This window comes from Strigops habroptila, chromosome 3, assembly GCF_004027225.2.
Source record: "Strigops habroptila isolate Jane chromosome 3, bStrHab1.2.pri, whole genome shotgun sequence".
NCBI classification, from domain to species: Eukaryota; Metazoa; Chordata; class Aves; order Psittaciformes; family Psittacidae; genus Strigops; species Strigops habroptila.
Window position 1 is genome coordinate 52,495,906 of NC_044279.2, and position 27,482 is coordinate 52,523,387.

General features: G+C 37.9%; 2 protein-coding genes across 2 annotated transcripts in view; one reads left to right on the forward strand and one right to left on the reverse strand.

Moving 5' to 3' along the window:
* The window catches only part of ANO2 (anoctamin 2), a 168,742-nt gene that overhangs the window by 90,935 nt on the left and 50,325 nt on the right, over positions 1 to 27,482 (reverse strand). Inside the window, exons 11-13 of the mRNA XM_030480569.1 lie at positions 14,734 to 14,868; positions 12,067 to 12,227; positions 7,793 to 7,875 (exon numbers count right to left, since the gene is read on the reverse strand). Coding sequence (XP_030336429.1) covers positions 7,793 to 7,875; positions 12,067 to 12,227; positions 14,734 to 14,868 — 379 coding nt within the window. The remainder of the gene's footprint in view (positions 1 to 7,792; positions 7,876 to 12,066; positions 12,228 to 14,733; positions 14,869 to 27,482) is intronic.
* LOC115605725 (rab-like protein 3) lies at positions 956 to 1,807 on the forward strand. Its single transcript, XM_032919830.1, has one exon. The coding sequence runs from the start codon at positions 957 to 959 to the stop codon at positions 1,665 to 1,667; it is 711 nt and encodes a 236-aa protein (XP_032775721.1). The 5' UTR covers position 956; the 3' UTR covers positions 1,668 to 1,807.

Consider the following 27,482-nt stretch of genomic DNA (forward strand, 5'->3'; position numbering starts at 1 on the left):
TCTGAAGTAGTTAAACCAAAATAACCCATAGGGTCTATTAAGGAAATATATTTGCCAGATGGATAAATAGATAGATATAATGCCTTTGTTTGCTCCCATTGAGCAAGAACAGTAGGAGTGCTTTGGAGAATTACCTGCAAACCTAAATTTTGCAATATGGCCTCAGATTTTTAAGTGATTTTTGTTTATGAAATAGTATTATCTCGGCACTAGCTATTTATGATATTTCTGGAATTTTTATTTCCATGGAGTTTTCTTCATTTCAGGCTCTGTGCACCTGGAACCCATGGCTTACAGGCAACCTGTCTTACTAGGTAAAAGCAATAGGACGCTATGTACTACTTATAGGTACACTTCCTAAAACATCTTAAAACACATATATCAGAGGCAAGATAACAAAAGCTTTATAATACCTAGAATTGCCTGGTTCCAGAAGATGTATATTCTGACCAACCACTCTCTTTCTAAACTTTAGTGGATTTTGCAAGTTAACCGATGATCCAGATTAGAGCATTGTCTTCCCTCTAATGTCAAGAAATAGGTATACTTTAGCTAATCTGACCTAACAATCTCTTTGACCATAAATATTTATTCAGCCTTTATTAATTTGTTTCAGCCACACCAGTGCCTCTTTTAATTGTTTTCCATAAATATCCAAATGTGGGACAGGATTTGGCTACTCTCAGCAGGACTCCCAGTGCTGTTCAGCTGATAGAAGGAGACGTGTTGGAGCTTGTCGGTCGTAAACCATGGGAGGAATAAGATAAGGATAAAAGCTTGGCTGAAAAAGAATGGCCCAGTGTTTATTTATCAATCACGGGTTGGAAAGGTTGAGGGAGAAGGGAGTAGCCGACCTTGATGGAGAGGAGCTAACTCTTTGTGTAAGAAAAGATGTTGCTGGAGGAAGGTAAATGCTTGATTAATAGTTTGTCTTATGCTAGCTAGCCGGGGGTAAGATGGCGGCCTTGGACAGGGTCAAGGTGTTGGTGTTGGGCGACTCTGGTGTCGGAAAGTCTTTGCTTGTTCACCTCTTATGTCAAAACCAAGTGCTGGGAAACCCATCCTGGACGGTGGGCTGCTCGGTGGATGTTCGAATCCATGACTACAAAGAGGGGACTCCAGAAGAGAAGACCTACTACATTGAGCTGTGGGACGTTGGAGGTTCAGTGGGTAGTGCCACTAGTGTGAAAAGCACACGAACAGTGTTTTATAACTTGCTGAATGGGATAATTTTAGTGCATGACTTAACCAATAAGAAATCATTGCAGAATTTGTACCGCTGGTCTTTGGAAGCACTCAACAGAGATGTCGCTCCAACAGGAGTTCTTGTGGCAAATGGGGACTATGACCGTGAACAGTTTGCTGATAACCAGATTCCACTGCTGGTAATAGAAACTAAGCTGGATCAGATCCCAGAAACTAAGCGGAATGAAGTTTTGACCAGAACAGCTTTCTTGGCTGAGGATTTCAACGCTGAAGAGATTAATTTGGATTACACCAATCCTCGTTACCTGGCTGCAGGTTCATCCAATGCTGTCAAACTAAGCAGGTTTTTTGATAAGGTCATAGAGAAGAGATACTTCTTAAGAGATGGCAATCAGATTCCTGGCTTCTCTGAAAGGAAGAGGTTTGGAGGAGGAACACTGAAGAGCCTTCATTATGATTGAACACTTAAGAAGTGGAAGATGACCTCTCAGAGTTCCTAACAACATTCCTATTCTGATTGGATGCTTAAAGACAATAATGCTTATGTCAAGCAGAGTAAAATGATACAGACTGTTGAAGCTACTTTTGCTGGAAAAGACTTGGGGAAGAATTTCCAAAAATTTCTAATCTGAAGCCTAGAGTGTTTCTTAGGATTGCAGGCCTTCTGTAAAAGATAGACCAATCAGTATGAGACATGCTAGGTAGAGACAAGTATAAATGTATATGGATAACTGTAATAAAACGACATCTTGCTTGCATCAAGCTGCATCCCGTCTCTCAATCGCGGCATCCGAATGACTGGATTTACAGCCAGGAATGTCCATGAATATACCTTACTTGAAGCAAACACAAATGTTGAATTTGTAGCTTGAACTGTAGTCAAAAGCTTTTATATTTGATGCTTGAGTTTAATGGCTTGAGTTTCACTGCAGCATATGCCAATCTAAGCCTGGGCTGCCATCTTCACAGACTCAAATTCACCTTGCACAAGCCACACATTTCCATTTCTGTCCTTACAGCAACACCAGTGCATTTACAGCTGCATGGTATGACCAGGATAAAAACTCCTCATAGTCCCAGCTACCCTTCAGCTGTATCAGCTGTCTGAACTGTTTACCACTCAGCTGTATGATTGCCAGCATGCCTGTAAAAGGAAGAATAAGATTGCATGGCTGGGATAGTAACACCGTGGTAGTGTGGAGATAGATTGGCTTAAGCTGCTATGCAGCTGCAACCTATAAATGAAGTTGCACGCTACAGATGAGGTGATTTAATGGCTCATCATTGCTAAAAGGGACTTCCTAACCCACATATTCTTCTCTTTCCCTGCCCAATGCCCTGATTATACTATGTGAAAACGTACCTAATTAATTGGTCCCCTTCACCACAAACACTGTCTACTTTATTTCTGGAATTACTTCTCCACAGGTTTAGTCAGTAGTTTCAGGTGATGGGTGAGACACTAGAATTAGTAGTATGAAAGTAGGGAGGGAATCTCTACCTCATGGTATCAGTGAAATATTGAAGCATTTTATGCAGCTTCACCCTGTGAGACTAGATCTTTCAAACAGAGATTTCAGAGAATAACATGGCCAACATATTTAAAAAACAAACAAACAAAACCAACCCAGACTCTTAATTCTATAAACTGAGGTAAATAAATCCATAGATAATAATCTTCGCCAAAAAACCCTGAATTTTAGAAGCGAGAGAATCACATCCACAACAGCTTTGAGGTTTGTAGAAAATTCAATCCTGGAAAGCACACAGGAGGCAAATATAATGGAAAAGGAATACAAGAAGGAAAACAAAAGCATGCTGATATGTCTGGCAGAAGAAATAATAAACGAGGAAGATCAGCCTAAGCCCCCGCATATTGTGACACATCTCTGGATCAACAGTCTTGGAAATAAAAAAAAAAAGTAATAATATATCTTTACCAACTTCTTGGCAAGCAAAAAATTATCACATGCTTCGGTTCTTTTAGTTTATAAATTAAAACATGTTTACAGTGTGCCTTCATGTGTAATTTTTTAATGGAGCAACAGCTGGTACTAAATAGTTTCCTCTAAGGCCTGCGGGATAACATCCATTTTTCAACATCTCTTTCCCAACTATCTTAATAAAACTCTCATTCTCCTAAACACAGCACTTAAATCTAATGTTGAAAGGACTTGTTCAGAAGATTGGGGCTATCCTAGGATCATTAAATAAATAATGTTAACAAGAATTTAAGAATGTGACAGAAGATACATTGGAAAGAGTGATGAAACCCAAGAAAAGGTAGTAAAAAACATACAAAGAGATAAAAAATACTTGGAAACATGGACTCAACAGGATGATCAGAATAGGCATGGGGAAAATGTAAGACAATGCACCTGGGAAAATAACCCAAAACGAAGATCTCATTGGAACAAGAAACCTCAGAATATAGGGAGGATGAAAGGACAGATTTGAGATAACACAAAATATTGCAGCTACACATTCTCCTTTTTCCATTACTGAACACTTTTTCCCCAAGAGGACTAAGCTGTAAGCAGACATTTTATTAATGTCATCCCTTCATTTTTTAAGCAAACAAAAATGTCTTATACTTCCGGTTTTAGTAGACGCTATTAGAACTTCAGAACAGGAGTCTGCTCCTATAATTTGCAAGGTGGAAGACAAAGTGAAAACATCAAATTAATCAGATCAGAACCAATTTTGAAATGTAGTAGGGAAGATCGAGTTAATCTGAGATTAAACTGTGAATGGGATGTATCTGTAAACATATTTAATGTCACCAACTCTGCCTGCTATCCAATTCTGTTTTACCCAATCTACCTTCTTTATTATTTTATCTTAACTCAGTAATAATCCACAGGGTATCTTAAAGTCTTTCTTTAAGGGTTCAATATTTTGTTGTTTTGGGTTTTTTTTTAAAGTCATCAAATACCAAAAGGAGGAACAAGAGGAACTTTGGGAATTGGAGTTTGCAAAAAAAGTTTGCTAACATTTTACAGAGAGCAGGATTTTAACTTAAAATTGTAACTTACCAAACATGTTTCTACTGAAGACAGACACCCAAGTTCCTTCCTGCTGTACTGAAACAGTGTAATACCATGACTATTTGAACAACAACAAGATGTCCACTCGCTGTCATTTGAGTTAGGTGTGGACTTTCTGTCCATTTATTCTTCCAAGTTATGGTCCACATTCTAAGATTTCATCTTTTATAATTGCATTTCTATTCCTAGTTACACAGGACTTTGGCAAAGTGGGGTAAAATCTCTTCCACCCAGAAAACCTAAAGCAGGAACATCCTAGGTGGTAGAAATACAATTTCTGAAGATTCAAGGGAGGCCAATAGTTTCTACTCTCCACATCATTAATTAGAATCCGCTTAGTATTTCTTCATCAGCTCCTTTACAAGTAGAAGAGCGGATGAATTCTTCCGCCGCTACCCCTGCTTTATTGATGCCTACATTCCTTATGACACAACCTGAAAAATTAACAAATGCACAACCTGTTTGATCAGGTTAAACAAACACACATCTTGCATGACATATTGTGTGGTTTATGCATGGTATTTCCAAGGCTTTTTGTGTTTTCATGGTTCTGGTCTGGGTTGTTCTTTCCCTCTGCCATCTAGTTATCAGTCATTCAATTGCTTTTCTACATAATTATCTATTTAACAGTTAGTACCCAATGCTACCTATTATTTTTGTGGATTTAAAAGCAAATGCTCTAAGTCTGTACAGCTGCCAGTCTGTACAGTCAAATATGCATGCAAGCCTTAGGGAGTCTGCTTTCTCATACTGCTGTTGCCAAGATATTTACAAATAAGGGAACTAAATTAATCTTTCGTGTGAATCTTTTGAAGCAAAAGTTTTGACCCAGTGTGTTTAAAGAAAGTAATTTTACTGAAAACTTTACAGTCAAGAGTCTGCAAAAATTACACTGAAGACATTTATTTCCATATAACTCTCACAATGTACTTCACAGCTCTTCAACATTTATGGTTGTTTTCCTTCCTGTTTTGGTTCCATAACTTCCCTTTCTAAACAAAATGATAATAGTAAATGACTTAACTCCGTCTAGTCTTAAAACTGTTAAGCCCTCTGAATTTCTTCCTTATTCCTTTCCTTCTTGCTCTCTGTTAAATGATCCTGTGCATTCCACTTCTAGTTCCTTTTGGCCTAACCTAATTAGACACAATTTTCCATTTTCCAACATAATTTTCAACACTTGGAAAGACTTCACCACCACTGAAACATGGTGCCAGTGTCTGTCTTACAAATTTATTCTCATATTTATGAATCTAATGGATACAAGCTGAACAAAACCTAATTTAACTTTTGTACTTTTCATGAAGTACCAAGAGCTGACAGAAGATGATACAAAGCATGGTTTTTTGCTTAAGATGTCAGGTCAAGAGACACATCCATTTTGAGTATTATTCTTGAAGAAAGAGTTGGATCAATTAGAAAATGTCCAGAAAGGAGCAAGAATAAACAGATGCCTAGGAAATTGTTTTAAGAACAAAGACTAAAAAAACAGAAGCCAGTTCATATTAAAGAAAAAAAAAAGGCTGACAGGCAGATACAATATTATGTTTAATTTTATGAAGAGGACAGAGGTAAACTTTTTATCTTTGAAAGAAAGAACAAGAAAAAAAATGAACATTTAGCAGGGAGATTTAAGACACTAGGAAAAGCTTGTTAGCAGTACAGATAGATCAGTATTAGAATAGATTGCCTAGGGAGGAAGTGAAATCTCCACTTATGGCTTTATTTAAGAACAAATTAGACAAATATCTTCTCATAATGATTTAAGTAGAGTTGATCCTACCATGCACGAGGGATGGCCCCTCAAGGTCCATTCCAGCCTTATTTTTATACTATATTCCTAATTCTTCAACTTGTGCTGAGATGTGTCTGGCACTCCTTCACTTGTCATAAACAGAGGATTCTTGCTGATCCCACAGTTCCTGCCCACAAACTCTTACCACTTCAGAGCTCTTCATCACAGGATCTCACAAATCTACAGATTATTTCACAGCATTTTGCAAATATCAAGCTAAATCTTAGGATTGCGTTTTGGAAGTGATGAAATTGAAATTCAATAAAATCTGGCGGGTTCATCAAGTATGGTGCAGAGGCAAGAGTTTGCTCTCCAGCCTGCAATTAGTACAAAATTTCTGTTCTCCCAGGGAGCAGTATGACATTCCATACAGGACAAGCAGCAACTTCCTATGTGCTGATGCATTTGGTTTGTATGACAACTTACAAACTGTGCGTACTGGTTTATACTGTGAGCATCACCCACATCATAACTGGATGGACAGCAGTGAAAAAGCTGAGAAACCAGAGGCAAAATAGAAGAGATTGTATTCAAGCCATCAGTGAAGGAATATTTGGGAGGTCTCCCTTACACTAAAGACATTGCTAAAGGCTGTATTATGGCATCATGATGCAATAAAAGGAACACTGGAGTCTGCTGTTTGTTCTCAGGATTATTTTTTCATTTTATCCAATGATTCTTATCTGAGGAATAGGCAAAAGTGGAATAACTTTATGACCATGCTACATCATGGAGTTCATGATGTCAGGTTACTTTTTTCTATGTTATTTGCACTCTACATCCTGTTTGAGCTGAGCTCAAGTAGCAGAACTGGAGGGTTGTAGATGGTCTGTTGTTTAAGGAACTGTGCTGGAACACAAAGAAATGGATATGAATCTTCCCAGAAAATCAAGATAGGCCAGCAACTCACCTTCCTGACCACATTTTATTAAGTCAATGAAGAGAGCAAAGCACACTGAATTGTTCCATACAGGTGCTCAGCTCACCATTAATGATAAAAGAGAATCTAATTGCTGCAAATCTGAATTACTGGATATGACCCTGTTTTAGAGCCACATCTATTGCTAGAGGATATGTAACGGAGGGTCCTGTTCTTCGTATGATATTTATGGCAGAACTAAAAAAAAAATATAGAGACATTGTAAATGCTAATTGACCAGCAATTTTTGGTCAATTTAGGTACAACAAGAAGCCCCACGGGCTCATTGCAAAGCACGTAAAAACTATTCTTGAGAAACTAACTCCATCTGTTGTTGTTCGCAACAGCTCTATAGGTGAGTACCTAGAGCTCAGGATATTTGGGCCTAAGGTACCACAGATGCACCACAGACCTGGATGCAAATATTATTTATGTTACCCTGACACATTGCAATCATAGTCACAATTTTTGTTATGCATAATGAAGTAGCATCTATATGATGAAGAATTTATTCTGTATCATTCTGTTACTGCCTTCTGTGCAACAGCATATGAGCCTTCTCAGCAAAGAATGATCTACTGTTATCATACAGCCCTTTTCAACATTGGTTATTAAAATTAGAGTGCTGACCAGTAAGACATAGGTGATGATTTTTTTAATGGTATATTGGTACTCAAAACTGTATAAACTATAGTAATTTAGGAAAAAACCTAGCTACAAATTGCACTGGGCTGGAGGATGCTCATGATAAATCTAAATATTAATGCATATATTCAGATATAGAAAAATGTATATAGCAAATCAGCACAGGGAGAGGAAACTTACTTCTTCTTCCTCCAGTCCAGTTAGATCCCAGAAGTAACTCAATCTCATCTGCAAACGTTTCCATTGTTCAAGGAACATAGTAGCTTAAAAAAACAAAAAACCAAAAAAAAAAAACCCTAAAATTATTAACCAAATGCACTAGGGTGTTACTTATATTTGAATATTTGATATATTCAATAAATTCAATATGACATTTGAATCCCATTATGCTCAGCCCTTTATAAATAAGCACTAAGAAACAAACTCTGGCCCAATTTTAAAGAAAGAATACCAGCAAATCATGGAAGCGATAATGACTCTCTTTTTACAAATAAAATACAGAAAGATACAATATGGATTGCCCACAGGTACCAGTAAATTCTTGTCAGACAATGGAACTGATCCCATATTTGTTGCTATCCACCCCAAGAACATCATCTCAATTTACCAAGAGTCATTCTATAATTCATGAGTATAAAGCATACAATGAAAGAAAATTAGGTCTAAGTGTTAATCTGTGACACCCTTAACTGGCCAAACAGATTTTGCTGTTTCAGTGTTTCTAATCAATCAGAAACAAATGAATAAGGTAGGTGTAGCCTTCTACTGAAGTAAATCACTGATACCTATATGTAAACTAAGACCCTCAGTAATATGTAGAAAAAAACTTTTCTTTTGAAATATGTTATAGTGGTACAGTTGAATGTTTTTCTACTGCATAGACAGAGTGGTTTTGTTCTAAGGAACTGGCCAGTACCTCAGTCTCCTACTTTTCCTTTTTCATTCATATGAAGGAAAAAATGTTGTACTGTTGTCTCATATTTACAGTCTCCTGATTTTCCTTTCATAACTATCTTCCAGATAGCCCTTTGCCTAGCTGTTCATAATTTATCAACTTACAGATTTATTAGAAATCACGCTTCTTACTTTTGACTCATGGACACCTATTTTTGATGACTATATCAATACTAAACCAGTATATACCAACCAAAACCACCCACTATACTAATAAAAGCTGTATCTATAAACATATTTTTCTTATGCTTCACCTTTTCAGCTGGTGAAAAGGGGATTGTAAAAATCTTGTTAGGTCATAGCAGTGTTTCTATCATTTTGAACATCTTGTAGATAGTTCTACAAGACACACAAAAGTGTAGAATTAGATCCAGCTTCCTTTGTCTGCACCTGCACTTGGTGTGAGCTGTAAGATAACAGTTGGAAAAGTTAGACTACTATTAAAATCACCTGACTCTTACAGGGCAGAATTTATTTCTACAGTTAGCTGCCAATATTTTCTGCACAGATATCCTCCTACAATGCAAGAAATAAATATCATTTAAACACACGACTGGCAGAACACTGAAAGTAAATCCAGACATTAAGCAATTAAGTCTCTGCTCCTTCCTTACAGAGGACATATAAAAGCTATATTTAGCATGTTCTGAAAACTCAAGGATTTTTAGATACCCTAAATACAAAAAACATTTGATTATTTTATAGGATGCTATTACTCATTCCACTTTTTCTATTATTGAAAAAGTCAGTTCCACATTTAGCTATGTAAGAATTTATTTGGCTAGATGCAGTAGCTGTTCTGAAATCAACAAGATTGCACTGACTTACACTAGCAGAAAAACAGTTCCATTATATTCAACTGTTCTTCTAATAAATGCATCTGACAGCTGAAATTCAGCTTCCCAGAACACCAGTGATATTAAATGCAATTAACTAGGCATTACTCTGTCATTTGTGAATATGGTCATTTGCAAACAATGTTTCTGGAATCACAAAGATACTTTATGAGGCATCACAATCAGTTAGTAGAAGCATGATTCATTTCAAGATATTAACATATAGTGTCATCTGCCTTTTACTGAACGGGAGAAGGCTAGCAGGATGAAACCCTTCTTGTGCCCAACAGTGTCACGAAATTAAGCCAGCTCAAACTAACACACTTTGCTTTCCAAGTATACAATTCTAAGTCATAAGACACGCCAGATTACACATCACTATACTATATCCTACAACAAAACATTCAGGCAACATTTATTCAGTGTAGAATTAGACATTTACTCAAGATACTAAGGCAAGCTGGTTAGGTGCGTGAATGAGATCTGTCATTCAGCAGAATGAGGTCTAGATATAACCAGTACAGTTTTCTAGTAGTAAGGAAACAAATTGGGTGTAATCTAATACTTAATAGGCAAGCTGGGCAGAGTTAGTAAAGGATACTTTATTTCACTTTTCTGTTCTTTGTGTGTGATGGCTGAATTTTCTTTCACTGACAAGCTCAGTTATCGTGGTCCCAAGAACAGACTTTTCCAATCTATTTGAAATATTTTTGAAGGGGGGCTACAGCTCAGAAAGAATTTTGTTTTTCTTTCATGCCTTCTTTGAAAAGCAATGCATACGGAACTTTTTGTTCCTTTCTGTTACTTGACAGATTCTACTAATTTGTTTTAGTGCAATAATATATCAACATTTTGCTTTGCACATTGCATTGCTGATACTAAAATACGATTGTTTTGGATGAGGCTGCATGGAAATGATCATTTGCATGGATGCAAGTTTACAGTACAGATTCTCTGTCAGGAAAATATTATTTGCCTATGAAAGAGTACATAAATTGTCATTCATACACACACTGTCCAAACAGCCACATTGAAACTTGGACAAGGCAGTGTATTGCATGCTTTATGGCAGCAGGTAAACTGCTAATCTTATTCTGCCAGTCTACTCTGTAATTGGCAGCAATCTGAAGTAAGAAAATAAGTCATTGTGAGAGTCTATGAATTTATCATCTTTTGTCATTTCTCTCAGTGATAGCACTTACATATTTTCTAACTCCTGCTGAAGGGTTTCCAGGAACTGTAAACAAAAACCTCTTCCTTCTATGTTCTGTTCTGCCTGCAAGTTCCTTAAAACCCTATGCTATCCGTACCTAACACCAAGCTACCAACCAGTTATTTCTAAAACAAGCTGTGAAATTTCAAAGTATATGAATTTCAATGCATGTATATTTCAATGCAAAGCATAACACACTGATTGCAGAGGAATGGCTGTGATAAAATAATATATTTGTTCAATTTCATATGAAGAATTAAAATTTCATTTTGTGAACAATGTATAGTGAAATAAAAAATCATTTTACAGTAGCAATAATAACATCTTTAACTTTCAGAATAAACAAGATTAGAGTGAATGAGGGCATAACACCAGCAATAATACACACAAGCATTTTTCAGGGCAGAGCTGAGGCCAGAACAATAAGAATAATATTACAATGCACTCATTAGTGTTTATGAAGTGTTTTGATATCCTCAGTAAAACAGGGTATATTTGCCATTGAAGAAAACCAAGCTTGTTTAAATGGAATACTTTAGAACATAGTATAATTAAAACAATAATACTCCCATTGTTCTTGGAATCCCATAAAGTTTTTATAAAATTATGTGACTAAGTTGTCCCACATGGAAATGCACTCTGTGCTTAAATTAAACCCTTTCAGCTGCCTCCACCATACCAATCCCCAAATACATTCTGGCCCCAAATGCAGAAGATGTTAAAGGGGCTTGTCATGCAGCCTTCCATTATCTGAAGGGGGCCTATAATGATGCTGGGGAGGGACTGTTCATTAGGGACTGTAGTGGTAGGACAAGGGGTAACGGATTCCAACTTAAACAGGGGAAGTTTAGATTAGATATAAGGAAGAAGTTCTTTACAGTAAGGGTGGTGAGGCACTGGAATGGGTTGCCCAAGGAAGCTGTGAATGCTGCATCCCTGGCAGTGTTCAAGGCCAGGTTGGACAGAGCCTTGGGCAACATGGTTTAATGTGACGTGTCCCTGCCCATGGCAGGGGGGTTGGAACTAGATGATCTTAAGGTCCTTTCCAACCCTACCTATTCTATGATTCTATGATTCTATGTGGACAGAAAATGAAGAAAAATAAAGAAAAAACATAGCAAGGATTAGAAGTGCCATTAAACAAGCCAGTAGAGACAGAAAGGACACATTTTTCTTTACTGAACTACCCAACTCCTCTCCACTTACTCGCAAGCTTGCTGTTGACAGCGGAAAGTCTCGTAATGTTGTTTTCTCCAGTATCAGCACAGACAGCCCTGCACTGGCCTTCTGAGGCTTATCAGTTTCATAAAGCCATAGGTATCACATTTAATCTAATAGCACTTCATTATACGTAAGGCTACTATTTGTTCTACTGCTGTGCATTGCAGCTTTCACTTCTGACAGGAGTCCAAAGATCAAATGACACTGTTAACATGCAAAGCAATACTCACCCCAAAGAGCCATGAAGATGGAGAAGAAGACTGTGGCGGGGTTGTCAAACAAGTGGCTAGCTCGAGCAGTAGCACAAGCAGAGCTGAGGTTCCAATAATCACAGAACTTTTCACATAGGGGGCACATGGTGAAGGCATTGCGCTGGTCGCACATTTCATTACTATGAATGACAAGTGCACAAATTGAGTATTATGACTCAGAAAAGGGTGATATACAGTAATGATATCAAGCAGCATATCATAGCTATTACAAGCTCTTTGCAGAATATGTGGCTTGCACTTGTAGAGAACAGAAGCTGTGTGTTTCTTCAAAGCACATTGCCATGCCCTGGAATATTAAAATACTTATAGGCAATTTACTAGCAGAAAACCAGTGCAACACAGCAACCAATCTAATCACTACACTGTACTAGTGAATTACAGAAGACTGCATCACTGAAGACTGAGATGAACCACAGTAAAAGGAATTCTGTGCCCTTGATAAAACACTTATTTCTAACATGTTGGCACAAAAATCCATGTCAAATACTGTGCTACTTTGTGTATCAGGACTGGCCATATGAGTCTGCATAAAAGCCAGAACCAGCACCCAGGCATGTTGGTTGGTCTGTGTCACAGACAGAATAGATCTGCAACATCATTTGCAAGATATGCTAGGTTTTGATGTAAACTGACGTGTACTGAATTTTAAAGACTTACACCAGCCAACCATCTCATTCTTAGCAGGGATGTTATATTTCACAACATTTTCTTTGAGATTCACCTCTACCCTGCATTTTATTTGTGAGGCGTTTATAAGAGCAATGGTTGTTTTCCCAGCATAGGACTTTAACACCAATTCTCAACTATATCACTAGGTTTTGGCTAAATTCTTCAAGTGTAAGGAGTTATTTTAGACACCCATACTGATATGTTTTAGGGGTGTTCAGATATTGTGTGCACAGTGGTTTCAAGAAATCAGATACCTTTACTTTTCAGGATTCTCAACTTTGAATGTTGAATATGGATGTGGTATTCTTGGTCTTCATAGCTCCTTGTCTTTCTAGCACAGAGTGCTAACCTAATTTTCAAAACTTAAAAAAAAAAAAAAAGGGGGGAGAAATTCCCCCTCCCCAACAGTAAATCTTATAAAAACTAGAAAGCTTCCACTTCTGCCTCATATATTCAGATGTTAAATTGTATTTCCTTTCCCTCAGTTTACAGCATTTGTTCTGCTGTCCTCTGGAAAATGTGAGATAAGAGATTCTTACAGACCTTACTTTAAGGTTGTTATTTTAATTCTTAGTCTTATTTGCTCTGTATTTACACAGTTTCTAAAAATCTTTAAAAAATCATCATCACTATCTCTTTAATAAGCCTGCTTGACACTGCTGACTATGCTTTCCAGTTTTTTCACAAGGTTTGCATGTGGAAGACCTTCATAGCTGTACAGTCTTATTCAAGTGAAGTAAGTGGTGCAAAGCTCAAGAGTCCTTGCCACGACTGTAAGCGAAAGAAAGACTTCTAACATTGCTTCATTGATAGCATATTGTGATTATGATTGTTCCTATATTGGCTAGCATTAAATAGCATTTTTCTATGACATCAAATGAAAAAAAGAATTATTCGAACTGTAGTATCAGTATGTTTAATATTATATCCTTTGAAAGGCATACAGCTGTTTCCAGCTATCATATCATTAAAGTAATGTTCTCTTCTATTTCAAAAGGCAGTAGAGGGTGCTGCAGATGCATCTTAGCCATAAATCTCACTTAAGTTTAAATGTTAGCACAAGCTTTCCCACAGCCCACCAAGACTCACTGAGTTCAAGCTAAAAAAAACAAACCCTGACTCAGATGTGTTGTTACTCATTTACCTATCAGTAATAATGTCTTACTTCAGTAAGTTGCCAATTTTAACTTTAAAAGTTGCCAATTCATTTGAGAGAATGCAAGAACTGCCACAGCGAGTGTGACCAGCAATACTGGTAATCCAGAACCTTGCCTCCATAAGAACCAGAGACAGATAACAGAGGAAGTGTTGAGTTTTTCTCACTGAGAAGCAGACTGTGATTATGATTGTTCCTATATTGACCATCATTAAATAGCATTTTAATGCATTTTAATTAGCATTAACATCACTGTGTCAATTTGGCAGGTTTTGTTTAGTATATAACACCCTCAGGACATGGCACAAAAGTCAACAATTCTTTGTAACTGTCAAGGAGAATGCTGTGGATACCAAATATGCTAAATCTGCTAACTTTTGTTCATCTTACTTGTGTAAATACCCTGATTTTACCAAGAACAAAGTAATCCGGACAACGTATTTGTAGTAACTTCAGTGAGTTCTGCACAATGTCTTACTGGGTGAGCATTCATAATGAATGTTTCTGATATGAGCATTCATAAAAACACAAATGGATGTCATAAAAAAGAACTTACAATAATGCAATAAACTGAACATTTCTGTTTCAGGAGCTGCAAAACCAAAGAGCCAAATAAACGTGTGTCATTCAAATGTCTCATCTACCTAATGCATGTGTATTTCTTATGCTCACAGGGTTGTTAATGATACATCACCGCTCTTCAGACATGTTAGAAGCCGTTATTCTCGCTAAGGATTACAAACAAAAAGCACAGTCTTGTAATTTTCAAGTAACAGATTATTGATCACAGAGAAGGTTACCTAGGAATGTCACTCTCAATGGTTATACATCCATAAAGGAATACAATAATCCCGACTACTGAAGATGGAATGAGGAATTCTGTATATAAACCCAGCCATGCAAAATAAAGTCCTATCTTTTCTCCAAAATACTTTCTGAAAAAAAAGAAAAAAAAAAAAATTACGTGTCAAGGGTATAATTGTATAATTTTCAAATGTGTTTTACAGATTCTAAATAAACACTGAAAGTCAAAATACTAATTGTCAAAGAAAGACATGGATGAAAACCTTAAGTATCTTGAAGTCAGTATCACCAAATGAAGGGGGTGATTCAGGTAGTTTGAGGTTCTCCATTCTGAGAAATTAAAGACGGTCCTGTATCATTGTGATATACATTTAATACCTGCCTGTGAAGGATCACAGCTATTGCATCTCTTAAGTGAAGTCAGTGAAATATCCCTCACTTCCATTAAGAATAGCAGAATTTCAACCAAATGTTTAGTTGAAAACATTGGAAAGGATTTGTCTCTTCAGAAGAGTATCTAGATATGCCATCATTCCTTGCCTCTGTAGTTCTGGAATCAATTGGTAAGAGCCATGGAAATTACATTTATGGGAGCATATTGACAACATCCTTTGGTATCTTAAAAGACTAGCAACCTTGAGTTCCTGTTAAAGAAGGAAGTTTTACTTGCACACTAAGCACTGGCTTTTCAGAAATAGTATTTTTGACTAATTAATAGTCTTTGGACAGCCAGTTTGGAAAAAAAAAGAAACCACACCAAACAACCAGCTTCTTCTCTGAAGAAAAGTTTATTGTAGATGTTGATAAATTTGTGTTAGTACTCAGCCCAACATCTGCATGAATCACACTGCAAGAAGTAAACTAAACATAGATGAAACTCACTGATCATTCCAAAGTAGTGTTAGGAGTTATTACAAATATTGCAAAACATCGAGAGTTTCGAAGAGCTCAAAACCTCACTATCACTAAAATAAAACTAAATATACATAAAAAGCAACACAGCTAGAAGCATATCCAAGCCATAAAATAATATGGAGGAATGCTAGACAGAAAACAACTATACAGAGAGCACTCATTGCATTTGAATCAGAGAGACATACGTTCACGCTATGGTGGCAGAACGAATGAGTCAACATATAACAGCAATGGCCTTGAAGTGGCAGAGGGCAAATCGATTTGCTCTCCAGTTTCCTCCTGATTGGGAAGTGACACTTTGCATTTGCCAGTAAGGCAAACATTACTGAATGCATCCTAACAACACGGAACAAGAAGGAGAGGGGGAAATATTCTGATTATCTTCTTACTGCTTCCTTATTTGTAGAGTTAGGCAACATGCATAGCTAGTAAAGTGTTCCAAATAGGTCAAAGCAGACATGAAAATAATTCACAATCATCTAAGCTGTTCTATTTCTTTTGACAAAGGGACACAAATTACCACTGAAAATGAATTAAAGTGAATTAGACGCCAGAAACTTTAGAGTGAAGAGCAGTTGACTAGGGTCCATGAAGTTGAAGCTTATGGCTCATGAGGCTTCCTCTAGAATTTTTAAGCCTTCCAGTGATAAATTCAATCTGCAACCTATAAAGACAAGGTTGGTCTTTGCATCCATGCCAAGAGAAAGTGAGAGAAGCTCAACAATATCCTGGCAGCATGGAAAAAAGCAGTTGCCAAGAAAACTGCACAACGTTCTGTGGCTTAACTGTTTTAAAAAAGAAAAATAATTAAGATTGCTGTGCCCAAGCTCAGTCCACCAATGTGTCAGAAAGTGAAATAATCTAAGGAGAAACAATGATGTTATTTGGAAACATGATGATAAATTTAAATCTGAATTTATCTTGAGTTATCAAGCCAGAAAAACAGAACGTGGATATGTTCCTTCCTTTTTTGACATATCCTAAGAATTGTTCTCCCATTGCTCTGAATAGGAGTCAAGTCTCTGTAGACACCTGTGACCACCTGTAACAACAACTACACACAGCAATTTTGGGCTTAGACTTTAGTACCATGTAGTGGTTTTCTTTGTAGCACCCCTCTAAAAATCTCATAAGAAAGTTGCACTGGCATATTTTTCACAAAGTTTGAAGGCATTCCACCCCTACTCAAGTTAATAGTTTCATGTTAGCAAATTGCAATGCTATTTCACTTAAAAAACAAAATTATAAGTTTTCTCAAATATGAACATAGTAACCCTATATATTTTCACACAAAAAGGAAAAAAAAATAGAATGACTGCAGTGAATGAAGGGAAGAAAATGTTTTCTCTAAGGGTAGAGTAAGATGTACATCAAGAAAAGGAAGTTTTACAAGTTTTACACCAAGATCTTGCCATCTTCTCTCATTTACATTGGGATAAATCCAGTTTTACTTTATTATCCTCAAGGAATTACTAATGATTTATGTTGCCATGCAAAAAGGGGAGAATTGAGACAGGAGTTTTGGCTCAGTAGCTAACTCACACCAAGATCACATATATCCAGACAAAGTTAAGGACTTTCCAAAGTATGCTCATGGATGGCCCACTGCAGAGTGCCACAAAAAAAAAAAAAAAGTATGCCCTCTGTATTGCATGAGCTTTATTTCCACATCAGGTGTATGCTAAGGTAGAGAAATGTCCCTCTATATATACATATGCAATGAGGACAGCAGTTCTCATCCAAAGCAAGGGGTAAAAGGCTTTGATAATAAACGTGTGCTGCACCTATCAGAAGCAGCAGCCAAGAATTTTTTTCTGTATGTTGTTACAGTACAAGGCAAAATTTTGTGCCTTTCACTTTCCAAGACTTTTCGAACACTGGTAAAATGGCCACCTATCAAGCACTATGTTCTCTAGAGTAAGAATTGTGTATTTTAGGAAAGATTTAGCCAAATCATCCTAACTCCTTCAGAAGCTGAACAAAAGTTGTACTTCGAGCAAGTGATCAGAAACAGCATTAAAAAATATAACAACCACCTATAGGAAGTGTATTCTCTCTCATAGCAGAATTAGAATAAGTATTGAGAAGGACACAGCAAAAATGTTTACTCAGTTCCCTCTGCTTCACTCATATAACACTTGAACCAGACATCTGCAATGCACTTCTGTCTGTCCGGTTGCCAAACCAACATCAAAAAGAATAACTGATAATTAAATGCCATGTTTGCGTGTTGGTCACAGTGCTTCCATGCCAAGTTGTGCAATTTATAAATTGACTAAGATTTGGGGAAGGGGGGAGAAAGAGAGAACTAAAAAACCCCTATATTTGACTCTGTGAAAACAAGTGTGGGATACCTGGAATGTGAATAAAGCATGTGGTGCGTGACACACACTGGAAAGAACTCTGGAGCTGTTCAGGAACAAAGTAAAAAAAGCAAGGAAAAGACACTGTTGATATTGAGTCACCTAACTGGGAAATCTGTTCAAAACTTTTCAGTTTTTGCATTTCCACATGCCATTCTAGGCCAGCTGATTTTTCATGGTTGCCACAATTCATTCCATCACACTTACAGCGGTGGAATAGTTTCTATGCAAAACCAAACTAATTTACAGTTACTTATTGGGTAGGCTTTCCCCTGTACAAATGGTCAAACAAGTCACATGTATTACTTATGCTTTCAAAATAAACATATTCACACAGATTTTGGGCATAGTTCTGGTGTTTCTGCTGTCAGAAGAAATGACAAGCAGTCTTCTCAAAGTACAGTTTCATGTCAGAACATCTCTGCTACCAGAGCCAATTTAAAAACTTTCTTTCCCTCCCCAGCTTCCAGCACAGGTGTGCATTCCCTCTCTGACCCACAGCAAGCCAGTTCACAGTGTAGGTCTATGAACAGCTGTGGCAAAACGGTGGAGAAAACAGCAACCTGTTGAAGAGGAATACAATTAATTCTTTCAGGGGGCTTTGTCACCAAAAGAAAATCTACCATTAAACCAAAAGCAGAATAATGAATACCCTTACGAGCATAGAACTAATCTCTAGCACTTATTAAGTTCAGAACATAGGATATTTTTCCTTGTTTCTGAAATAACAGTTACCAACAAATTGAAATTTCCATCTCAAAACTGTAGATTTATTTCAGAAAGACTGCTGAAGTATAGAAAAAAGGCCAGTCATTATAACTGAACCAGGAACAGGACATAATACCTCCATATACCACACCGTTTCACTCCAAGTAGAGTTGCCTATGTACAAGCTTTCCTGGATTTGTCATTTTTTCTCCACTTGAAAATTTTCTCAGGGCAGGATTCAAGCATTTATTACAACCATCTGGGACACCTGGGTGGAATTACTGCTCAGCAGCAGCACTGAGGCTGCTGTGCATCCAGAGATCCTAGAGATTTCTACCGTGTTTGTGCTTGACAGCATATATGCACATATTCTGTGCAGACAGTCCCAAGAAGAAATGTATCAGTGCTAAATCCAGATATACAAAGAGTGCACCAAATGGAGCAATATGGAAGCCAAGAAAGGCTCCTGGCAGAAGACAACACCCCTTGGAACAACTTGCCAAGAGACTGAAAAACTTTTTTCATTAAAATTTTAAGAGGAGGGAAAAAAAAACAATCACAGAACCTCAGTTAAATTACAATACAGCTGAGTCCAAGGCAGGAAAGAAAAAGTTCATTAGGAAGGTCAACTGGTTCTGCATATAGCAAAGAAAGGAGCCTCTGTCCAAGGTAAGAGCATGTGGTTTTCCCTAAACTGGAGATGGAGACCAAGACTGTGCAGTAGAGAGTGATTCTGAGGGTTTGTGAAAATAGTGGATAAGCCTGTACAAGAACTCTAAACCAAACGCAAATGCTGAAAGCTAGTTCTAAAATTCATGATTGTGACCACATCTGCAAATGTCGCTCACTCACTCTGGAACACTTGGTACCAGATCAGTAAGACCTGGAAAAATGTTCAGAGCCACATCCTGGTTTTTGATATCTATGAAAGACTTCATACCCTGTGTATTTTCTCTAGCAAGTAATGCACTGAGTCATCTGCAGTGTTTTTGACAAGGAGCATTCACCAAAGACCAACAGAGAAACTACAAATCTGACCCTTTTTGCCTGAAAGCAGAACGAAGCAAACTGCCAAAAGGGCCTTTTAATCCCTTTTAGTTGAAGTTCTTGTTCGAAAACATTAGTTAACAAATACTTGCTGTGTCCTCCAGTGGTATGGGAAGTCTGGAGCGAAACCCACCTAAGTTACAGATTGTATCAACCAAGATATATTTTCTTCCAGGACACTGTGAAACATTACTTGTGAACCATTATAGGACAAAAAAACACTGTCAAAATATTGCAACTCCTTAGAGAACAGAAATTTTTTTAGATGTAAAGCTATGCTTTCCCCTAGTCTCTTGGCTCTTAAGAAATAAGTGCTATCAATACAGTAACAAGGTACTGTTTATGGAGAAGGTGATGTGTATGGAGAAAGGGAATATTTAGTTTCTCAAATTCTAATGTATTCAAAAACCTGAGAAAAATATCTAGAATAGAATCACAGAATTTGTATATTAACTGCAATTTAAAATAGCAAAAGATGAAACCTTACCCTATAAAGAAAACCAGGACTAGCCACTCACTGAGCTTGAGACTCACAAACTTTATGGCTTCCACTCCAAGAAATTGTCAGAATACAACTGAAAGGGCATAGTCTGTGGTGGTGAATTATTAAATTAAAAAGCCTTTGTTTACTGACAGTAATTCAAGGAGCAATTGAAGCATAATAAATAGACATGTAATGTGACTGAGAGAGAAATCAAGGCTGACTACCTACCAATTGCATAAGCAAGCAACTTGATGCTGGTTAGTCAGAAGCACTATAACTGCATTCTTCTCTCCATTACAGGAGAATGCTTCAGTGCTTCTACAGAGCATTATTTGATTAGCGCATGGCCTTCATAAAGTGTCCAGATTCCCACAGTTAAAGAGACCTCTTATCAGGCAGCTAGACACAAAGAGAATATGACATGCTGGAATATAAAAATAATAACGTACTCATACATAGCACTTTAGGTACAGTGATAGCAGTCCTTAACCTTAAGCAGTCCTTAGCGTCTGAAAGTATTAAGTGCCTGATTATATTATTCTGTTGATGTCATGATCTTTGCCTGCAAATGTTCTGTGTCTCTGAGACTAGGTGATACACTCAGTGTCTCTCTTTACCTTTCTTTACTTTATTCTCTAGCACACTTTAGTATTAAAATGTCAGTAATCCTCCAAACCTGGCAAATTAAAAATCCACAGAAGGCAGCCTGGCTACCTGAGGCTGAGTCAATACTAATGTAAGTTAATACAGGTTACCTATGAGGAAAGGAGTACAGTTTTACTCTATAAACACCTAAGCACACCAAGAGACACCCTATGTAAGAAACAAATAATTCATTCAGTTGTACATACAACATTTTCTGTCATAATAACTCTAAAAGCTCCTACAAATAAGGAATAAGCTATTTAATATGATACAGTGAATCTGCCTTTATTTTAGACTGTCAGGGTGGTTACCTAGTCTTTTTCTTCCTATGTTTTTAACACCTATTAAGACTTGCTTTTCTGGCCGTTCTTTACTTGCGAATGAGATGTTTCCCCAAGTTTTTACCTTGAACAAAGGTGAGGTTCACTCTTATATTCTCACTTTCCTAATCTTTATTTTTCACAAGATAATTTGCACAATTTTCTTCACCTAGGTTAACGGAGTTTGAAGCTCAAATACTGAATTCTCACAAATAACTTTGATTTATAATAACTAATATTTCATGAAAGCTCTCTTGCTTTTCGAGTTAATATAGCTGAGCCTTACTACAGAGACTGAATTAATTTCATGCATTTGCTTCAGTAAGTACTTGTAGTATTTGCACTGTATTACTACTGTCAGACAGACTCCATCTAGTGGCTAATAAAGAGATGTATAATTTCCAATAAAAGCCAAGTGTAATAAATTCTTTTTAGTCACAGTATTACTGCACACCTTGAGATAGCAAGACTTGCCTCTTGTCATTTTGAGACACTAAGAGAGATACAGAACATGTTTAATTAAAATTTAAACTGCAAGTGCTCAAGACTTCTGAGACTGTGACAAATGGCAAACAAAACACATTCAAATGCATCCTGTAAATTAAAGGCATGCAAGAGTTTCTGGTTCATTACCTTTCAAGCCTTCAGGAATCCCAGGTCCCAGGGATCAGAGGGAAAGGTTGGAGAAAGGAAGATGCAGCCTTGGTAGAAGGCGATCAGGTCAGGGAATACTTCAGCAGACTGGACATACGTAAGTGCTGAGGGAGCTGGCAGATGTCATTTCAAGGCCACTCTTGATAATCTTTGCTTGATGGTGATAACTGGGAGAAGTACCCAAAGACTGGAGGAAAACACGTGTCATCCACCATCTTCAAGAAAGGCAAGAACGAGGACCTAAGGAACTACAGGTTCTGCCTCACCTCAGTCATAAGGAAGGTGATGGAGCAGCTAATCCTGGAATCCATTTCCAGACACATTAAAGCTGAGCAAATCATCAGAAGTAGTCAGCATGGCTTCACCAAAGGCAAGTCATGCTTGAACAACTTGATAAACTTCTATGATGAAGTGATTGACCTGGTAGATGACAGAAGAGCAGTGAGTATTGTCTATGTGGATTTCAATAAGGCACTTGGCACTGTTTTTCAGGAGATCTTCATAGAACTACTGTTGATGTATGGGTGGAATGAACAGATAGTGAGGTGCATTGAAAACTGGTTGAGTGGCCAGGCCAGAGGGTAGTGGTCAGTGGCACAAAGTTTTGTTAGAGGCTGGTGACTCGCAGTGTACCCCAGGGGTCAATACTGGGTCCAGGCCTCTTTTAACACCTTTATTAATGATCTGGATGATGGGGCACAATGCACCCTCAGCAAGTTTGCAGATGACACAAAACTGGGAGGAGTGGCTGATATGCCAGAAGGTCATGCTGCCATTCAGAGGGACCTCAAGAGGCTAAAGAAATGAGCTGACAGGAACATTATGAAGTTCAACAAGGAGAAGGGCAAAGTCCTGCATCTGGGGAAGAACAACCCCATGCACTAGTATTGACTAGTACAGTGCTGACAGGGGTTGGTCTCAATCCCTTGTCAGTGCTCAAGGAGTCAGAAAAGGACATCCTCTCACCCCCCCATGCCATAGCCAGAACATTCTACAGTGATTAAGACATCAAGAGCACTTTTAAAGGAAAGAGAAGCAGACCTGTAACCATCCAAATGCAGCAACTGTTTTCTACTCCCTGCAGTTCCCAGCTATACATACCTTTAAATGCCTACAAATATTTGTATGCATGCATATAAAAATGTGCAGTATTTGTATGCATGCATATAAAAATGTGCAGGACTTTCTCTTTTGTTTCCACCTGTGGATTCCCACTTCTGGCTTTTGTTTCTCCATTTTAAAAGAACAAGCTTCATTTCCTATCAAAATACACTGATACATCTCCAAAGATAACTGTTGGATTGGGACCTATCACTCTAGTCTATTAAGAAATACAAGTTCCTGGCTGTGAATTTTAGTTATCATACAGGCACTATGGAACTTGGCCTGAGACAATTCTGCACATAGATAAAAATGAACTCTAGCTGCCTACAAAACCACACAGTCCAAGGGGGAGCCACCAGGAAGCTGCACAGTAACTTCAGTCTTCAGAGCTTTGGCTTTGCATAAATCCTGATGTAGGTGCATACATCCATTGCTGGATGTAGCTTTTGAAAATCCCACCAAAGGAGTAAGGAATCTTAGTCCTCAGACAGTGACCTGAAGCCAGGGAATTATGTTTATCAGAAAGCAGGTATCTGGTTTTCCTCACCACTGCAATGCAAGCCCACTGGTTTAAAATACCATCTCTCATACAAGCACCGATAAATAAGACCAAGCTCTTGCCAAAACAGACAGAGAGAGAACCACTTCCTACAGGACTGGCAAAGTCTATGAAATGCAGAGCTGTAAGTAAATCATCACACTCCAGTCACAGGCCTGCATCCAGCAGAAAATTCAATATAAATTCTTCACTGATTTACGTACCATTAGCAAAACCCCTCTGCTTTGAAATAAACACAACCTGGAGCACTCATGTAAGTCCTGTGATGAGAAGTCCCAGAGGTGGAAGGGAAATTCCCTAAAACTGCATATGAAAAGTACAGTCCTAGCATCTAGCGTCTAATACACAGTCCATTTAATGGATATATGACATGATACAAAAATTCTTTCATAAATAAACTGGGGTTGTGAGGGATAATGAGATCACATAGACACTGGAAAGGGGAAAGAATTATAATGGTGGAGAAAGTGTTCCTTTCTCAACAGCTAGGAGTTCGTCCCACCTGCTTCTGGCTCTTTCCAGGAAGCTCTCTGCTGTAAAAACTGGCACAAAAGACAACACCAAGGCTGAGTGGATGCTGGCATAGCACTACCCACTGTAGCTAGTGCTTTAAGGATGATGAACTGTAAGTTGAATGCACCTCATGTTGGGAATGAATCTTTGTTATAGAGTTCCTTGGAACTATAAAAAGATCTTGGACTCAAAGTGCAAAAGGGTTATAGTGAGAAGATATGCTCAGATTATTGCTTCAAGCACGTTCTCAGCAGAGGTTTGGAAAGGAGCTAGGTGGACTACTGCCAAAGTTACTGGTAGAGCTCATGGGCATTTTTCTACTTAATGTTATGTTTGTTCAATTACTGCACTTTCCCAGGCTTAAAGCTTCCTCTTTTTCCTAACAAAGAATGCCTTGCATATAGCCTCAGAATCTTTGTAAATGTTGAAGACAGACCTGCTAAAGACAGTCAGGGAAGAATTGCATGGTCTTCTCATATTTCTGTATGGGAACTGAGTCATTTAGTTATTTACCAAGAAGAACTGTTTTCTTTACTGTCATTAGCCACCTAGCATAAGGGGACCCTCTCCAGCATCCCATGAATCAGGGAAGTATAACACTGACCTGCTGGGTCAGTCAGCCCGCCACAGAGTGGGGTGCTGTATCAGAGAATCCAGAATGGTTTGTGTTGGAAAGGACCTTAAGATCATCTAGTTTCAATCCCCCTGCCATGGGCAGGGAAACTTTCCACTAGACCAGGTTCTTTCAAACTATTACTCTGGAATGATTAGGCTCAGCTCTGAGCGAAGCATTCAAGAGGTTTGTTCAACCCCTGTGACACAACCACATATTACAAGGCTGTTTTCTGCCAAAGTGGTTACATTACATAAAAAATAAAGATCAGACCTGTGGTTAGGTTAGTTTGTAATAATAACAGAAGAGTGTCAGGGAAGCAGAGGCATTAAAACATACAGGTGAATCTGCACTTTGAGGATCAATAACCCTAGTGTTAACATAAGAAAATTATTAAACATTTCAGCGTACCTCTGGAATTAGGAAGGGTACCACAGACTTTATTTTTAAGTTCTTAGAGTTCTAGACAGTATTCGGAGGAAAATGTTCTCTCTCAGGAGGTGAAGATGTGGCTACAAAGCACTGTGGTGAAAGAGGCAGTGATTTGCTAATGTATTAAGCAGGATAGATGGCTAAAGTTAGGGAAATGCTGTAGCAGAAATTGATCTCAACCACACTTTTGCTAAGGAAGAAAAACTTATCTCGAAAGACAATAAAAATGCCATTTCAACAGAACCTCCTTTTTCTTATTTTACTGCCTCTTTAAAACTGCCCTATCCTAAGTAGGGTAAGCAGATATACTCAGTTTTGGGTTTTTGTGGTGAAGATTGGTGAAAGAAGAAAAAAGGTAAAATGGCAAACCAGAAATAACACTTCTGGGGCCTGATAGACTATCTTAAGCACTGCACTATACAGGCCCCAAGACACTGAAAGTGAAGGCAACCGTATATAGAGCTGAGACAGCCAAACTCCAGAACATTGGAGGTCTGTTAGTGCCTTAAAAACTGCCAGGAAAAGAAAGCTACAGGCTGCTATGTTTTAGGAAGAGAGCATTCAAGTGCAGGATCAGGGGGAAATGGGTGACTGGTTCAACACAGGCACACTGCAATGAGGGTCCAGAATTCATTACTTACAAAGTTGAAACAATTTTCCATCCCAAAGAAAAACATAGTTAAAAAAAGGAAGGAGGAAGTATATTAGGCAGACAGTTTGAGTAACAGAAACTCCCAAGTTTTGATTTACATGTTATACACTATAAATAATATTTTGGTTAACACACTTTTCAACTTACTCTTGCAAGAAGAGTTATTATATACATAGTCTTAATCTTTACAATGACCATGTCTCCCCAGTTTTAGGCTTAACAGCAAGATAAGCATATACATGCATTTGGAGCTTTGAAAATAATCGTGTTATAGATAATGTAGCCTGTTAACTATTAAGAAGTTAGGTGAAATCCTAGCAATAGGAAACAGAAATGAAAACATGAAAAATTAGATGGGTTAGAAGGAGCTGATGAGCTGGAAGCTTTTAGAAGCACCAATGTTAAAATAACCTCCACCACAATTAAAAATGAGCTAGCTCTGCTTGAGTTCCCTAGGAAAAGGTAATCTCATAGTAATAACAAAAGCGGACCTCCCCTCTATGATGATGGTCCCCTATCCAGAAATTCAGTTCATACATGTGTTCCCATCTGCAGGTGTTTCAAGATGTCCATTAAGAAGATAATAACTTGCCAGTTTTCCAGGAGGTAAATAAGGTTTTGTCTCAGAAGGATAATCACCTCTTTTTGACATCAGTAACCTTAGCATAGACACTCCATAATTAATTTAGAGCTCCTAAGTGATAAAGGTTGCATTCAACAAGAAATAGGGGGTTTTATAAATTTTATTTTACTTATAATTGCTGTGTATTTTCTTGACTTGCCATAATTCATTAGAAGTGCACTGCTAAGACACAAGAGGCAATGGCTGTATGTTGTACTGAGGAAAACTTGGTCTGGACAGAAGGAAAAATTTCTTCCTCCTGAGAGTGGTGCAGTGCTGGAAAGTGTGCCCAGGGAAGCTGGGTGATCTCCATTCTTAGAGGTTTCAAAACTCATGAGCAATTTGATCTAGCTTTCAAGCCAGCCCTGCTTTGAGCAGAGAGTAGGTCTAAAGAAAATCTATTAATTCCAAAATCACATTATTAAAACTCTGATTAACATACTCTAATATTTATTTAAAAATCATAAAAACCTGTTTTCTTTACACAGGTTCATGGAACTCCTAGGGAGTATCCTTACAAATCAACCTTCAGTTTACACTGTACTATCTGCATGGTCCGCACTATATATTCCTTTAAAGTTTTTAATGGAAATTGTTTTGCTGTAGAATAGAAATACATAGAATCATAGAATCATGGAATGATTAGAGTTGGAAGTGACATTAAAGCTCATCCAGTTCCAATCCCCTGCCATGGGCAGGGACACCTTCCACTGGACCAGGTTGCTCCAAGCCCCGTTCAACCTGGCCTTGGACACTGTCAGGTATGGGGCAGCCACAGCTTCTTTGGGCAGCCTATGCTACTGTCTCACAACCCTCTCAGTGAAGAATTTTTTTCCTAATATCTAATATAAATCTACCCTTTTTCAGTTTAAACCCTTTCCCCCTTGTCTTGTCACTACATGCCTTTGTAAAAACTCCCTTTCCAGATTTGTTGTAGCCTCTCTTTAGGTACTGGAAGACTGTTATAAGGTCTCCCTGGAACCTCCTCTTCTCCAGGCTGAACAAACCCAACTCTCTCAGCCTGTCTTCACAGCAGAGGTGCTCCAGCCCTCTCATCATCTTTATGACCCTCCTCTGGACTTGCTTAAGGGCCACAGAGATGATCATCATCAAA

Coding starts and splice junctions, on each gene's coding strand:
- LOC115605725 (XM_032919830.1), top strand. CDS start 957: ATGGCGGCCTTGGACAGGGTCAAGGTGTTGGTGTTGGGCGACTCTGGT.